Genomic DNA, 15,268 nt, shown 5'->3' on the forward strand with positions numbered 1-15,268 from the left:
CACTTGACTAAGCTTTTTGTCATCCATATGTGCCTGAGTGCCAAAGTACAATTTAACGGACCTCCTGGGAAGTGTCTTGGGGTGTTTAATCACATGAAAGTGCAAACATAGGCTTTTCGTTATTCATCTAGTTTTTGTTACTTCTAAATTTTGTTTTCTTCCTAATCCCCTTCATTTTAAGGGGACATATAAATGCAAATCTTTTAAATGTAACAGAATGGGTCCAAATTGTGGAATTCTGAAAATAAAAAATCTGCGCATGTTAGAAATCAGAACTACAAAATAGAAAATGCTGGAATTATACAACATCTGAAAAGAGAAAATATGTTTTTTCCCCCTTTATACTGATGGAAGACATACATCTAATTTTTTTTAAATGCATTTGTGGGACATGTCTGGCCAGCATTTATTGCCCATCCCTAATTGCCCTTGGAGGGCAGTTGAGAGACAACCACATTGCTATGGTTCTGGAGTCACATGTAGACCAAACCAGGTAAGGACAACAGATTTGTTTCCCCGAAGGACATTAGTGAACCAGATGGGTTTTTCCGACAATCAGCAATGGTTTAATGGTCATCAGTAGATTCTTAATTCCAGATATTTTTTATTGAAATCGAATTCCACCATCTGCCGTGGCGAGATTCAAACCCGGGTCCCCAGAACATTAGCTGAGTTTCTGGATTAATAGTCTAGCGATAATATCACTAGGCCATCGCTTCCCCCAATATTGGCTAATTTTTCACTGCTGATGCACTGTTATCGACATGTTCTGTTTGAACAAATAATAAAATGGATTGAAAATGAGAACCAATGATATTTGGACTGACTGAACCCTTTTTCTAACACACACACACATTCAGCCACAAACAAGACACCTCACTATTTCTAAAAGTAAAGCTGGGCAGTTGCAACCAGCACTACCTGTACTGTTGGACTGGAAAGGTGGCAGACTTGCTGAGGAGAAAGCTCCAAAATTATCAGAAGCATTACAATTTCCAAACGCATCAAAGTTTGCAAAGTCTGTATTCACAGCGGTTGGAGCTGTAACAGTAACATGGAGGAAAAGGGATGGAAGAAAAAAACCAAAAGTAGACATGTTAATGGTTATGAAAGTCATGCGCAATAAACAAACAGAACACCATGAATGAATTCATATCCTAACAGTACATAAAGCTCAGATGATATCAGACTCTCAAGTAAAATCAGTTAATATGAGTATGGTTTAATATAACCCATCTTGGATTACATTTGATTATATTATCAATATATGGTAAGTACATTCTCTCTACCTCAATCAAGCAAACCAAACTGGCTTTTCATTTTGAACTTCCACCGTGAAGTCTTCACACATGGTGCAAACTCCTTGGAAGCTTTCTCCTCTATCTTAACTATTTTAATATCCCAAAACAAAAACCCTCCCTCCCCCTCCTGTCATTTGTCCTTAGGTTTTGCTACTTTTTTGTTGCAATCTTTCCTAGCTCCCACTAATCACTGACCTTCTACTGTGTTACAGCTGTTCCATTCCCTCTTCTCTTATACAGTATATAACCTAACACATTTATTTCTCCCCCTCTTCAGCTGTGAAGTAATTTGGACTCGAAACGTTACACTCAAGTATAGAAAGTGCAAGAGGGGAACTTAAAGCAATTAGGAGAGCAAAGAGGGGGCATGAAAAAGCACTGGTGGGGAGGATTAGGGAGAATCCCAAGATATATTAAAAGTATGCTACGGGGAAAAGGATAACTAGGGAAAGAGTAGGGCTCATTAGGGACCAAGGGCGCATAAGGCCGGAGAATATTGATAGGGTTTTAAACGTGTACTGCACACCTGTCTTCACTTAGGAGGAGGAGGAAGTAGGCACAGAATTCAGGGAGAGGGACTGTGAGGTTCTTGAACAGTCTTGACATAGGGAGTGAAGTAGTATTGGAGGTGTTGGCAGGCTTAAAAGTGGACAAATCCCCAGGTCCTGATGAGTTGTATCCCAGGCTGCTGTTGGGAGACAAGGGAGAAATTACAGGAACTTGGACCCAAATTTTGGGTCATAGGGGAGGTGCCAGAGGATTAGAGGACAACTAATGTGGTTTCACTTTTCAAGAAGGGTGGTAGAGATAAGCCAGGGAATTATGACAAGTGAATCTCATATCAGTGGTAGGGAAACTATTGGAGAAAATTCTGAAGGAGAGAATTAATCTCCACTTGGAGAGGCAAGGTTTGATCAGAGATAGTCAGCACGGCTTTGTCAGAGGGAGGTCATGCCTAATGAATTTGATTGAATTTTTTGAGGTGGTTACTGGGTGTGCAGATGAAGTAGTGCAGTTGATGCAGTTTATATGGATTTCAACAAAGCCTATAACAAGGTCCCACATGGAAAACTGATTTTAAAAAAGTAAAAGCACATGGGATCCATGCTACCTTGGCAAGATGGATCTAAAGCTGGATTAGTGGTGGGAGGCATTGGGTGGTGGTAGAAGATTGTGTGCCTAAAGGCTGGTATCCAGTGGCATACAGGGATCAGTGCTAGGTCCCTTATTGTTCATGATATATAAACAATATAGATGAGAATGTGGCTGGAGGGGAACGTAAGCAAGTTTGTGGATGACACAAGGATTGGCAGGATGGTTAATAGTGAGGAAGAAAGTCTTAGGTTGCAGACAGTGGGATTAATGTAGACTTAGTGTAGCTTTGTCAGTGCAGATTTGATGGACTGAAGGACCTCTTCTGAACTGTATGATGTTTTCTCTCCCTACAGATTCTGCCAAACTTGCTGAATGTTTCCAGCATTCTGCTTTTGAAACATAATAATGTCCTTTTTTGCATTTTATCAATTGATGTAACATTAGGTCAATTAAAGCGACACTGTACAGGCATTTCATTGTGAAATTGAGTTCTACTCAAGTTCACTCAAATGTATTGATGGTGCATTGCTCATTGATCTCTGAACATCAGCTAAATTTTTAATGTTGGCTCCTTTTAATCATTACATGGTGGCACATGCAAGAGGGTTCCATGATCTTTTCGAGGGAACAAAAGGGCTCACATGAGGACCTAACTAATGGTCAGAGTGGGTCAGACAAGGCCACATACACCCCGCATGAAGATATAGGGCAGAATGGGATTAGCTAGATATCAAGACCATCGTACCACTTGTTGGGTTGAGTCTGTTCGACTTCACCTCCCTAGTGCATTTGTGTATTAAGGGTTAAATTGTACTGTCCATAAGCTTAGCGATGAAAAGCCTTAATTTGGATGTATTATTGGGATGATTCGTGAATTTTGGGCTATGTTGTTAAGGAAATCTTAAAGTTGGCATCTCTAAGTGCTAAATATTGTAATGTAACTTTAAGAAATAAGTTGTTTGTTGCTTTTAAGCCAGGTGCATGTACTTGGGCTAAATGTTGCAAAGCTACCTGCATAAAAGGTATAAAAGTAAGGTTCATCACAGAGGTCTTTGTATTTGTTATGGGTCAGCAATTATCACCAGAGACTGGCTGGGATGTGCGTGTCAGGAAAGAAAGGAGTAAGGCACTTGCTACAAAGTTAGATTTGCATGGACACTGACAGTCACAGATTGAGGGGTTGCTGTAAGAACCCAGTTCTAGGCTTAGTGACTAGAACATAGAACATAGAACAGTACAGCACAGAACAGGCCCTTCGGCCCACGATGTTGTGCCGAGCTTTATCTGAAACCAAGATCAAGCTATCCCACTCCCTATCATCCTGGTGTGCTCCATGTGCCTATCCAATAACCGCTTAAATGTTTCTAAAGTGTCTGACTCCACTATCACTGCAGGCAGTCCATTCCACACCCCAACCACTCTCTGCGTAAAGAACCTACCTCTGATATCCGTCCTGTATCTCCCACCACGAACCCTATAGTTATGCCCCCTTGTAATAGCTCCATCCACCCGAGGAAATAGTCTTTGAACGTTCACTCTATCTATCCCCTTCATCATTTTATACACCTCTATTAAGTCTCCCCCAGCCTCCTCCGCTCCAGAGAGAACAGCCCTAGCTCCCTCAACCTTTCCTCATATGACCTACCCTCCAAACCAGGCAGCATCCTGGTAAATCTCCTCTGCACTCTTTCCAGCGCTTCCACATCCTTCTTATAGTGAGGTGACCAGAACTGCACACAATATTCCAAATGTGGTCTCACCAAGGTCATAAAGTAACTGTCACAAGGTTGAGGATTGCCATAAAAATCCAGTGTTAAAGACTGCTGCATATGTTTAGCCAGGGGCTAAAATAATTGCCTTAGGAGGATGGTTATAGAAAATGTATAGCCACTTTTAGCTGCTTAGAAATGTTCAGTCAAAGTCTGGCTTGGGAGACTCAATAGTAAAGACTTAGTCATTTTGGGGAAGCCACAGTCTTTGTTAGGAAGCTGTTTCTACCAGAATCAGCAGGAGAGCAAGTGGAGAATACTGAAAAGGCAGCTGTGAAGTGTGTAGTTTCAGCAGTCACAATAGACTAGAAGGTTCTGTGATTAAGGTAGACTGGGAATTTGAAAAAGATCCACGAGGGTTGAAGCCTTAAAGCTATAATAGAATCTGTATGCATATTAGAGTTAAAATTTCAAAGGATGTTGTGAGTCAAGAGGCTAGTACCAAGAAGAGAAGATCCTAGGATGCACAGGAAAGACAGACTGCCATAGGTTGAGCCGGTGTATTGTGCCATTTCCCAACTAATGAAATGTTAAGTATCGATCTAAATTGCCCAATGAATCTTGCTAGTTTGCATTCTAAATTAGCGATTGTCCCTTCTGCCAATATGGTTATTACTCAACAAAAATGTTCTTACTCTAGGGTTTAGTATGGAGTCCAAATCCCCATAACTAGCATCGCTATATCACAAGACTCAAATTTGCAACAACTACACTGCCAATTGTGGAGTTGACTATTCATGGAAAATAATCAAAAACTGTGAGAGAGATAAATAACAGATCCACCCCGGTCAACATTTTATAATCAGTAACAAAGTCATGCTATTTACATCATAAAAGTATTTTTAAAATAATTTCACGTAAATTTTCTTTAAAAAAGTCAAATGAATCTCCATCAGCTCACATTGACAAGTATGCTTACAAACAAACAAGATGCCTGGGAAAATAGTTTCTCAATTTCCAGTACAAATATAAGAAGAACTACACAATTTCACTTGTGGGATGTGCTTTGGAGAATACAATTAAAGAGGCGCTTCACATTCAGTATCAAAACAGCTGCATGCTGATGAATGGACAACTACTGATACTATCATTCAGCAGGGCTCTGGAAATAAAATGGAAGGGAAAATGATCTCCGTGAATTTAAATTGAGCCAAAGACCTCCTTGCACCAGCTCTTCTTAGATATGCCCCATACCTTTAGCCCCTACATTCAATCCACAAACCTTTCAATGCTTTCAAGTGGAGCACATATCTTTATGTCTATAGATACCTCAAACCCAAAACCAGTTCCATTTTTATTTACTTTAGAATATTTCATCTAATATTGCCCACATTTCCGTTGAAGGCTCTTCTCAACTGATGTAAGAATGAAAGTTGTAGAAAATTTTATTTTTGAGCCTGTTTATATGCAATCTTGCTATTAACAGTAGTATTGTTGTGGAACGGTAGAGTTATTTTGGTGATCTGACTGCACAATGCACTGATGACCGCAAAGCGAAAGCACCAAAGTTGAGTATTTCACCACCATTAATGGAAATCCCTTGGTACAATGTAACTTGAATTTCCTGGAAATTAGATGTTGCTACAATGCTCAGCACTGGGATTTCACAACATTTTAATGTATTACCATCAGCACCGTGAACTGATTTTGGAATTATGCACACAGTAGGACTTCTGGCACATTTTCTTACTCCATCTATGACACCAGCTGGAGTGTGAATTGATCTCATCTCTCTTTGTGCTCTACAGTTGCATGCTTTCTTTGAACTCCTACAGTTAACACAAGTTATCAAAGTACAAATGCAACAAAGCAGCTCCAGCAAGAATACAAATATCCCAGCTGATTTAAGCACAGGATAAGAAGGTGCTCTACGAGACAATATCAGCATAATGTAATCCACCGCTAGCCATGGTCTACCATATTCTAGACCTGAGACCAATTTACACCCAGCAGCTTTTTTGATGAGCCTTTAAACAACTTTTTAAAAAATTCACTCGTGAAACATGGGCATCACTAGCTAGCCCCTTTATTGCCCATCCCAAGTTGCCCTTGAACTGAGTGGCTCGCTAGGCCATTTCAGAGGGAGGTTGAGAGTCAACCACATTGCTGTGGTTCTGGAGTTGCACATAGGCCAGACTAGGTAAGGATGGCAGATTTCCTTCCCCAAAGGACATTAGTGAACCAGATGGGATTTTCCAACAATCGGTAATGGTTTCATGGTAATCAGTAGATTCTTAATTTCAGATATTTTTATTGAACTCAAATTCCAGCATCTACCATGGTGGGATTCAAATCCAGGTCCCCAGAACATTAGCTGAGTTTCTGGATTAATAGTCTGGCGATAATACCACTTGGCCATTGCCTTCCCTTAGCCCACATTAATGCAATAAAATTCAACAACTGGGTAAATTAAGGGTTAATCGCAGCATCGATAGGTCATTGCAAAATTATTTCCTGAATCTACTTAGGATGGGACTGCTAATGTAATTTAAAACCAATTTAATATCACTGTTGTGCAACAGCATCCTAATTTCAGTTCTAAAGATTTATCTGCAAGAAATTGAATATAGACTCAGAAATTATAACTGAACGCGCTTGATTGAAAATAGATGAGATCGGGTGTAACAATAATTTTGAACCCACCCGATTTTACTCCACCAAATTCAAGGGGGAGTAATATTGGAGTGGGGGTATAAAACTATTGTTCCTCTTGATCTGATGTGTTCTCAGTTGAGTGAATTAGGCTAAAATTACCTTTCCAGCCCAACCCTGTATCAATGAAATCTCAGCTCAAAGTCACTCACTCAGTAGCAGAAACTCCATCAACCCTTTAAATATAGATTGTTTTGAATGGAGAGACGACAGTATGCCTGCTTAATTTTAGACCACTAAGAGAGTTCTACTATTAAATTATAAAGCTGAAATGTAAAGAGGAAGCCAGTAAAGCCTATTTAAAAAGCTGCTGGCAATGGTTCATTTTAAATGGAGCCACCAGTAATTCTTTCCAAAAGCCAGATGTTCCTTTTGAACTGAGTGCATTTAAAGCTGTCGCTAAATAATTGCTTTACTTCTTTGATCACAAACTTAGCACTGTCTAAAAGTAAAATGGTTTGCGATGAGGATCTATGGCCCGAGTTTGCATCTTGACATGAGCTAGTGCAGGAACGCATTTAAGAACAACAGAGTTCTAGAATGAGTTGCTGCTATACATTTTTCATACGAGTGAGAAATTAAAGCACTAATGCTTTGTCGAGATGCTCAAGCTCAAGGAACGTACAATTTCTTAATTTGCAGACAACATTTAAGAATGCAAGAAAATACAAGAGGACATTAACAAATTTGCAGAATGGGCATTTATTCAATGACCAAATGAACTTCAATATAGTTATGGGTGAGATGGTGTATTTGGTAGGCAAAATAAGGCCACATGCTGGTTGGGTGCAAACAAACTGGGGCTATTTTTCAAGACAAAAAAAAACAGCTGAGAGGTGACTTGTTAGAGGTCTTTAAGGTTACAAAAGGGTTTGATTTGATTTGTGGGAAGACAAAAACTAGAAGCTATAAATATAAGATAGTCACTAATAAATTCAATGGGGAATTCAGGAGAGAAACTTCCTGGCATTCTGAACAGCTGCCACCTTGTTATCTCTAAAGAGTCATTAATGCTCCTTTGACTGCAAAGATCAAATCCCAAGGAACTGTGCAAAGGCCATTATAATCTCAAGGTCAGGCTCAGGCCAACAGAGATGATCAGTCGATGAGGACAAATTACCCTGAAACCTCTGTTGAACTTATTAATGGTTGAAGCATTAATCATCCCAAGGATCCAAATAAAGGAATATACATCCTTTGATCAAACCAAGCTGGAGAATGAGAGTCATGTTATATGGCACCCACCCAAACTCTGCTCCCACCCCACAAGCTGCTCGAACCTTTAAAATTGCCCTAAGGAGTTGAAGAGTTCAAGCTGCCATCTTCCATCAATCAAACAGCAGCAGAGCCAGAGCTGAATCCAGGTTTAAAATTGCCTGGTCCCAAATCTAGTTTCTACTAGGACTTCCAAACGTCCATATCAGCGCTTACAAGACTACGTACCCATTGCATCATGGACATCTTCTCTACTGGAAAAGTGAATTATCTAGCAACAGTATTCTGAAAGAATACACCATTGGACTTTTAATCTGGACTCATGTGAAACAATAAATTTCATCTGCTCTGTGGTCTTTGTCCAGTATCTCTCTCTCTTTTTCTTATCTCTCTTTTATTGTATGAATGTACTCAGGGCTATCTAGTGACAAAGCCCCTCCCACATTTTGAGTGTGCGTAAAATAACTAACCCTCTGATTTTACCCTATCTTGAGTTTGCTGTGAAGTTGTTAATTGATATCAGATCACTCCAAAACTGAGGGGTTGGGAATATTTGCCACCGTTTATAAAGGGTGAAGACAAAATAAAACAAAAACAACTTCCTGTTTACGGACTGGTGGAGAGAGGTGAAATCATGGGTGTTTAAATTAAATTTGCCTCCTGTCAGTAACAGTGGTTAGACTGTAAAACATTCTAATATAACAGGTACGAGAGACAAATAGCATAGATGCATTCAAGGCGAAGCTAGATAAAGCATGAAGGGAAAAAGTAATGGAAGAATATGCGGACAGTTAGATAAAGAGGGTCTGAAGAGGCTCATAAGACATTCTTTTGTGCTATAGACGTGAGATAACTAAATGTTAGCTACTCTTGCATATTCACCAGCAGATGACTTTTAAAAACTTCTAGAGAACACAAAAACCAGCTGCCCTGTAAACAGTAAGAAGTCTCAAAACACCAGGTTAAAGTCCAACAGGTTTATTTGGTATCACGAGCTTTTGGAACACTGCTCCTTCATCAGGTGAGCGGAGAGACCTTCCCACTCACCTGATGAAGGAGCAGCTCTCCGAAAGTTCGTGATACCAACATACAGAAGTCTCACCTGGTGTTGTGAGACTTCTGACTGTGCCCACCTCAGTCCAACGCTGGCATCTCCACATCATGGCCCTATAAACAGGGAGTGCTTTGGGAGACCAAAATCTTTAAATAGTCTTGCACTGAAAAAAAAGATTCAAATCGAGGGCCCCAACTCTAAAACCATGCTAGCTCAGGTGATCTTCAGTCATCATTTACACAATTATATTCATTATTCCACTATCTTAACAATCATGATGTACAATTAAGCAGATGTCAAGTATATCAATTGTCAGTATGGTTATGAAAAAGGAAATGTTTTGTTTTCCACATCATTTAAATACATTAATGATGCAGCTATCCCAAAATCCAAATATTTTAGTGTAGAAAAATTTCACTCAATACCAATAGACATGAAAACAGCACAAAGGAAAAGTGAACTTTGTCTTACCTGCATGATTGTTAAAATGTGAGAAGTTTGCAAAGTATGGAGGTGCAGACTGAGGAGCAGCAAAAATATCTCCTCCGAGGTCAGAAAGGAGATCAAATGGAGCCACTTTCTTCTCCTGTTGGGATCCTTGTGATCGACTCATTGCTGGGGACTTTAAAAACATGTACCATAAATTTAGCTTTAACTCACTTGCATATCAACAAGTTTTGCCACTATCCATATTCCTTGGCCTAGTAAATGATAGGACAGGAGGCACTGAGGATGATAATAGGGCAGTAGTTGGAAGGGATACAAAAGAATGGTCTAGAACATAGAACAGTACAGCACAGAACAGGCCCTTCGGCCCACGATGTTGTGCCGACCTTCTAGTTTGGACCAGGGAGCGGCGCGGCTTGGAGGGCCGAAGGGCCTGTTCCTGTGCTGTATTGTTCTTTGACTGAGAGTCAACATAGTAATAGTTGTGAAGAGGGTGGAGCCTGGGGAAAGGAAGCGACTGGCAATGTCAATGAGCAATGATCTTGAATTGAGATTTCACTGATCTGGGGGGCTGGCAATTAATACCCTTGGTATGAGCCAAAATAGTTGAAGTTTATTGAAGTGTAATTAATAATAATGCTCCAATAACATCCATCTTCTAAGATGTTTGTCTCAACAGATGACACCAGTAGATCAAAGTGGATTCTACATCACCTACACTCACAAGCAGTCAACTATTGCTATATGTAGTACAAACACTCAGTAAATTCCCAGCTCAATATAAAGGATTTGAAAAATTGGTTAAGATAATTAGGTCTTAACTTTAGATGAATTAAACAAAACTACCAGATACATCTTCCCCTCCCCTTTCAGCATTCTATAAGGGCCATTCCTTCCAGAGATCCTTGTTCACTCCACAATCACCACCACTCTCTCCCTTTCCTATGGTACCTTCCCATACAAGCAGGGTTTAGCTGCCTTCGCTTTTCCCTTCTCTCAAGAGTTTCCCTTTTTACTTCTCTTGCCTCACTCTAATATCCCAAAAACGCTTTCCAGGTGAAATAGTGATTGCCTGTGCTTATTTCTGTTATATATTTTGTATGGCCGACATCTGGAATTATTAAGATAGACTTTGTTTGGACAAGGAGGGTATTTATTGATAACAAGAAACTTTGGTACAGGAGGGTTTTGAAACACCAAGGCTGCCCTGGGCCAGAATCCCAATTCTTCATGCTTACTACATACTTCCAGAAGATTCTGCCTGAGAAAGGATTCCACCTTCTGGTGTGAACACACACACTCCATTTCCATTGGTCCCTCAAGTCAGGTGACCCTCCATTGCTGCATTGTCTTAAAGAGACAGACATCACTACACCAAACAATTTCAATTTAGCATTCCGTATTCATTGTTCAGACTGGGGATCTCTTCTATAATAGGGAGATGAAGTGCAGACAGTGTGACCACTTTGCGGAACACCTCCATTCAGTCCACAAACAAGGCCCTAAGCACCCAGTCATCTGTCATTTTAATCCTCCACTCTACTCCAACTCTGATCTCCCTGTCATCCCAAATTATACTAGGGTAGAGTTTCTGCTGGTTTGTATTTACCTGACATCAGACAAACCAATGTCAAAGTTTGGGAATTTCAAGCCCAAGTTATGTCCAGCATGTTTTTTTGTGATCTTTTCACTGGCTTTGAACACAGCCCCATCCCAAGTTGTGTGAATGAGCATGGCAACTTTCCACCAATTGGGCTTGGTGGTGGCCCATTGAGAAGGTTCTTCTGAGCAAGCTTTTTTTTTAGGTACAAGGTACCAGCAGGCATCCTCTAAAACCTTTTAAATATTTAGTCTCCTAGGAAAATATCTAGCATACGCCAACTAAATGGTCTGCATAGTTTTTTTCTTTTAAAGTCATTTTCAGTTATTTAAAATCATTAGGGCGGCACGGTGGGACAGTGGTCAGCACTGCTGCCTCACAGCTCCAGGACCGGGGTTCGATTCCCGGCTTGGGTCACTGTCTGTGCGGAGTCTGCACGTTCTCCCCGTGTCTGCGTGGGTTTCCTCCGGGTGCTTCAGTTTCCTCCCACAGCCCGAAAGACACGCTGGTTGGATGCATTGGCCGTGCTAAATTCTCCTTAGTGCACCCGAACAGGTGCAGGAGTGTGGCGATTCAGGGATTTTCACAGTAACGTCATTGCAGTGTTAATGTAAGTCTACTTCTGACACTAATAAAGAAACTCAACTAACACTTTCCTCACACGTGGTGCACTAGAAAGTAATGAAAACTGCTTATGTTTATAAAAAAGATATTCACCTTCTGATTGGGCACACTGCAGCCCTCTGAGCTCAACGTTGAGTTCAGCAACTTTATATTTTAACCTTTCTCCTCCAACTTAAGCCCCCATTTCTTCTCTTTTTAAAAAAATTATTTCATACATGTATTGCCTTAATACAAAACACTCCCCTCCCACCAGGTCATCTGTCATTTGTTCTTCAAGTTGCTACTTTTGGTCGTGATTTCTTTAGCTGTAACACATTCTCCCTCTGTTCAGTTCGAAACATTAGCTCTTGTTTCTCTCCTCATAGATGATGACAGACCTGCTGAGTTTTTCCGTATCCTTTGTTCTTGTTATATAAAACTGTACCAGGTTATTATTCTTAAATCTTAATCTTCCAACATTCCTGCAACTTGGAAACCATTCCTTTAAAGTAAAAGATTGCACTTGACATTTTGCTATTTAAGGTAGGTGGGAATCAGAGAACTACAAGTTAAATGGGCCCAAGCTCTGCTGTTGGGAGATTGCTAGATAAGGATAGGGTGATTGAAACCCTTGAAACTTTCCAGTTGATCAGAGAAAGTCAGGATCAAGTTATAAACAATAGATCATGAATTTTTCGAAGAGGTGGTTAACTTAATTAACAAGGGAACGTTTGCGGATGTTGCCCATCTAGATTTTCCAGAAGGCATTTGATAAATTCCCTAGTAAAGGCTGTTAGATAAGTTTGAAGCACACAGAATTGGAGGCAAATTATTGAGCTGGTAGGAAAGTGGTTGAGCAGTAGACAGAGAGTAGCGATAATGGACAGATACTCTTAATTGACAGAGTATAATTGCAAGGATTTGTGATAAGGCCTCGTCTATCCACCATATGAAAGACTTAGATGATGGGATAGGAAGCCACATATCCAAATTTGCTGATGACGCAACGGTAGGGGGCATTGTATGCGATGCAAGTGGAAGCATACAATTGCTAAGAGATACTAATGGCTTAAGTGAATGGATTAAACTGTGACAAATGGAATTCAATGCATGCAAATATGAAACCAACTACTTTGGATCTAAAAACAAAACAGTGCACTTTCTGAATGGTGAAATGCTAACAGCAGTGGAGGTCAGAAGAAACTGGGAAGCCAGGAACATGGATCATTAAAACGTCATGAAAAGGTACAGAAAATAATCAACAGGGCTAATGGACTGCTGGCCTTTATAATTCGAGAAATAAAATTCAAAGGGTAGCAGTCATGCTTCAGCTATACAAATCCTCGGTTGAACCTGGAGTATAGTCTGCAATTCTGGGCAACATTTCTTCAGTATAATACATTAGCCTTGGATGGAATGTAGCACAGATTCACGTGAATGATAGTTGGACACCAATTACAAGGAGAGATTATACAGATCAGAGCTGTATTCTCTGGAATTTAGGAGATGAAGGGTTGATTTAATCAAAATGTTCAAGATATTAAAGGGGAATTGATAGGCTAAGATTGGAAGCAATCATTTCCATTTATAGGAGAGTCCAAGACTGGGAGAAAAATCAAAGTTAAGAGTGAAATAGGAAACACTTATTAATGCAAAGGGTGGTAGATATTTGGAATTTTGTCCTGCAAATGACAACTGATGCGAGATCACATGTTGATTTAAAAACCGAGATTTTTAGATAGATAGATCAGGTAGATTTTTGTTACCAAAGATATTAAATAATATGGGGCAAGGACAGGTAAATGGCAGTAGATCACAGATCAGCTATAATCTCATTGAATGGTGGAACAGGCTCAATGGGTCGAGATGGCCGCTTCCTATGTTAAGTATATAAAGGATTGTTTTCTGATACAAAAGAATAAACGACTGCATTCCAAAATGCTGCCTAAATGCACTGATTTAAAATGTTAAGTTGTGGTTACTGGAATATCAAGTCATGGTTATGGAAAGGAAATTGTGCAGAAACTCGAACCACAAATTCATTTGGAAAAACTAGCATAGATTTCAGCACAATTTGCATCCAAAGTTGAAACATCACTCCAGCTAGATTTGTAAGGCAGCAGCAAGCTCTCGTTCACGTTACTTCTGCAACCAACATCAAATGATTCGCTGGTCATTCCCTCTATGACTGGGGATTTTGCTTTCAGATTTGCCAGTATACGCACACAGAGTTCATTCACTATTTAAATATACCATATCAAATTTCTGTGATATCTAAATTACTAAGTCATTCCTTACTTACTTGGGTTGGTGTTCCTTTGCTCAAAGACAGTGCTGGCGTGGTTTCATAGAGGAGCGACTTTACTGGTTTTACTTCAGGAGTGCTACTTGCACTGCTAGCAGAAGACCCCGAAATAGAAGCGTGGGCTGCTGCCACTGCCCAGGCCCGTTCTGCTGGCACAAACCTAGAGGAAAAGAATGCACAAAATGAATCATGCTGGACCAAGAAACCATTCAAAACAGGGCTGTTCCTAAAACAGTTACACTGATAGACACCAAATCAATCAAAGATGCACCATCAGTGCTTCTTCCATCACTGAGCCTTCGTAATTTTCAGTGACTGCAGTGCTCGAAGTTGCTAAAATAACTTATAGTGCTTGCAGCTGCCTTGCGGATATATGGGAATGTGAGGTTTGTTCTAGGGCGGGCAATCAACAAAGTCTGCTGGTCACTGTGGTAGGTTTGCACCAATTTCCATGCAAGCATATGAGCGTAAAAACCCGAATATAAAATCACCCTAGAATCAGAGCATAGAAACAGTGTGAGCATGAGGACAGGACATTCCCCAGCAGAGAAATAAGGTTGCAGGAAATGAGCCATTCTTCAACTGACTGATCTAATGTGCTCAGCCATAGTTTTCATTAGCTTCGACCGATTTCATCTCTGGTACATAAAACCTGCACCTGGCAGTCAATTGAGGACGTACAAGCACATCATTGACTGAATTTAGACTTAGTGCAGCAGCAACAGGAGAAACAGCCTTGGCTCCAGCTTCACATCCTGCAGGTACATAAGATTAATGCTGTGCCAAAGATCTAGGCGTAATGCAATGAACATCCCTGAATGGGCGCAATTGGAGAAAAATCACCCCATTTCAACTCAGAGGTATAGCTAACTCTGTGGGCTTTGGACAAATAGAATTTTGAACCAGAATATTGCTCCAGAATGATGTGATCAATGGCACAACTCATTGATGTCTGAAATAAATGTTTAGCACTATTTCATCTGGACAGATGTACTACTGAAGTTTCAAGTTCCGATATTCAAGACCAGTTTGGCCAGTACCGGTTATTTCCACGTTTTACAGCTTTTTCCTTCTGGGCATCTGGACACAAGTCATTAAGAAACCCCATGCTCTGGAATTTATTGGTGCTTTGTTGTCGTAAGGCAGCACATTATCACTCTTTTACTATCCCAATCTTTTAGGTGCCATATTCCACCTGAAGCAAAAATAATCCTACAGCGAGGTGCA

The 15,268-nt window shown here is 40.3% G+C and overlaps 1 protein-coding gene across 6 annotated transcripts in view; it reads right to left on the minus strand.

Annotated features, from left to right (window-relative positions):
* The window catches only part of agfg1a (ArfGAP with FG repeats 1a), a 66,649-nt gene that overhangs the window by 27,450 nt on the left and 23,931 nt on the right, over positions 1–15,268 (minus strand). For all 6 annotated transcript variants that reach the window (XM_078206071.1, XM_078206060.1, XM_078206070.1 and 3 more), the window contains exons 4-6: positions 14,039–14,201; positions 9,558–9,708; positions 922–1,041 (exon numbers count right to left, since the gene is read on the minus strand). In XM_078206071.1, coding sequence (XP_078062197.1) covers positions 922–1,041; positions 9,558–9,708; positions 14,039–14,201 — 434 coding nt within the window. The remainder of the gene's footprint in view (positions 1–921; positions 1,042–9,557; positions 9,709–14,038; positions 14,202–15,268) is intronic.

The sequence above is a fragment of the Mustelus asterias genome, chromosome 3 (genome assembly GCF_964213995.1).
Source record: "Mustelus asterias chromosome 3, sMusAst1.hap1.1, whole genome shotgun sequence".
Classification (NCBI taxonomy): domain Eukaryota; kingdom Metazoa; phylum Chordata; class Chondrichthyes; order Carcharhiniformes; family Triakidae; genus Mustelus; species Mustelus asterias.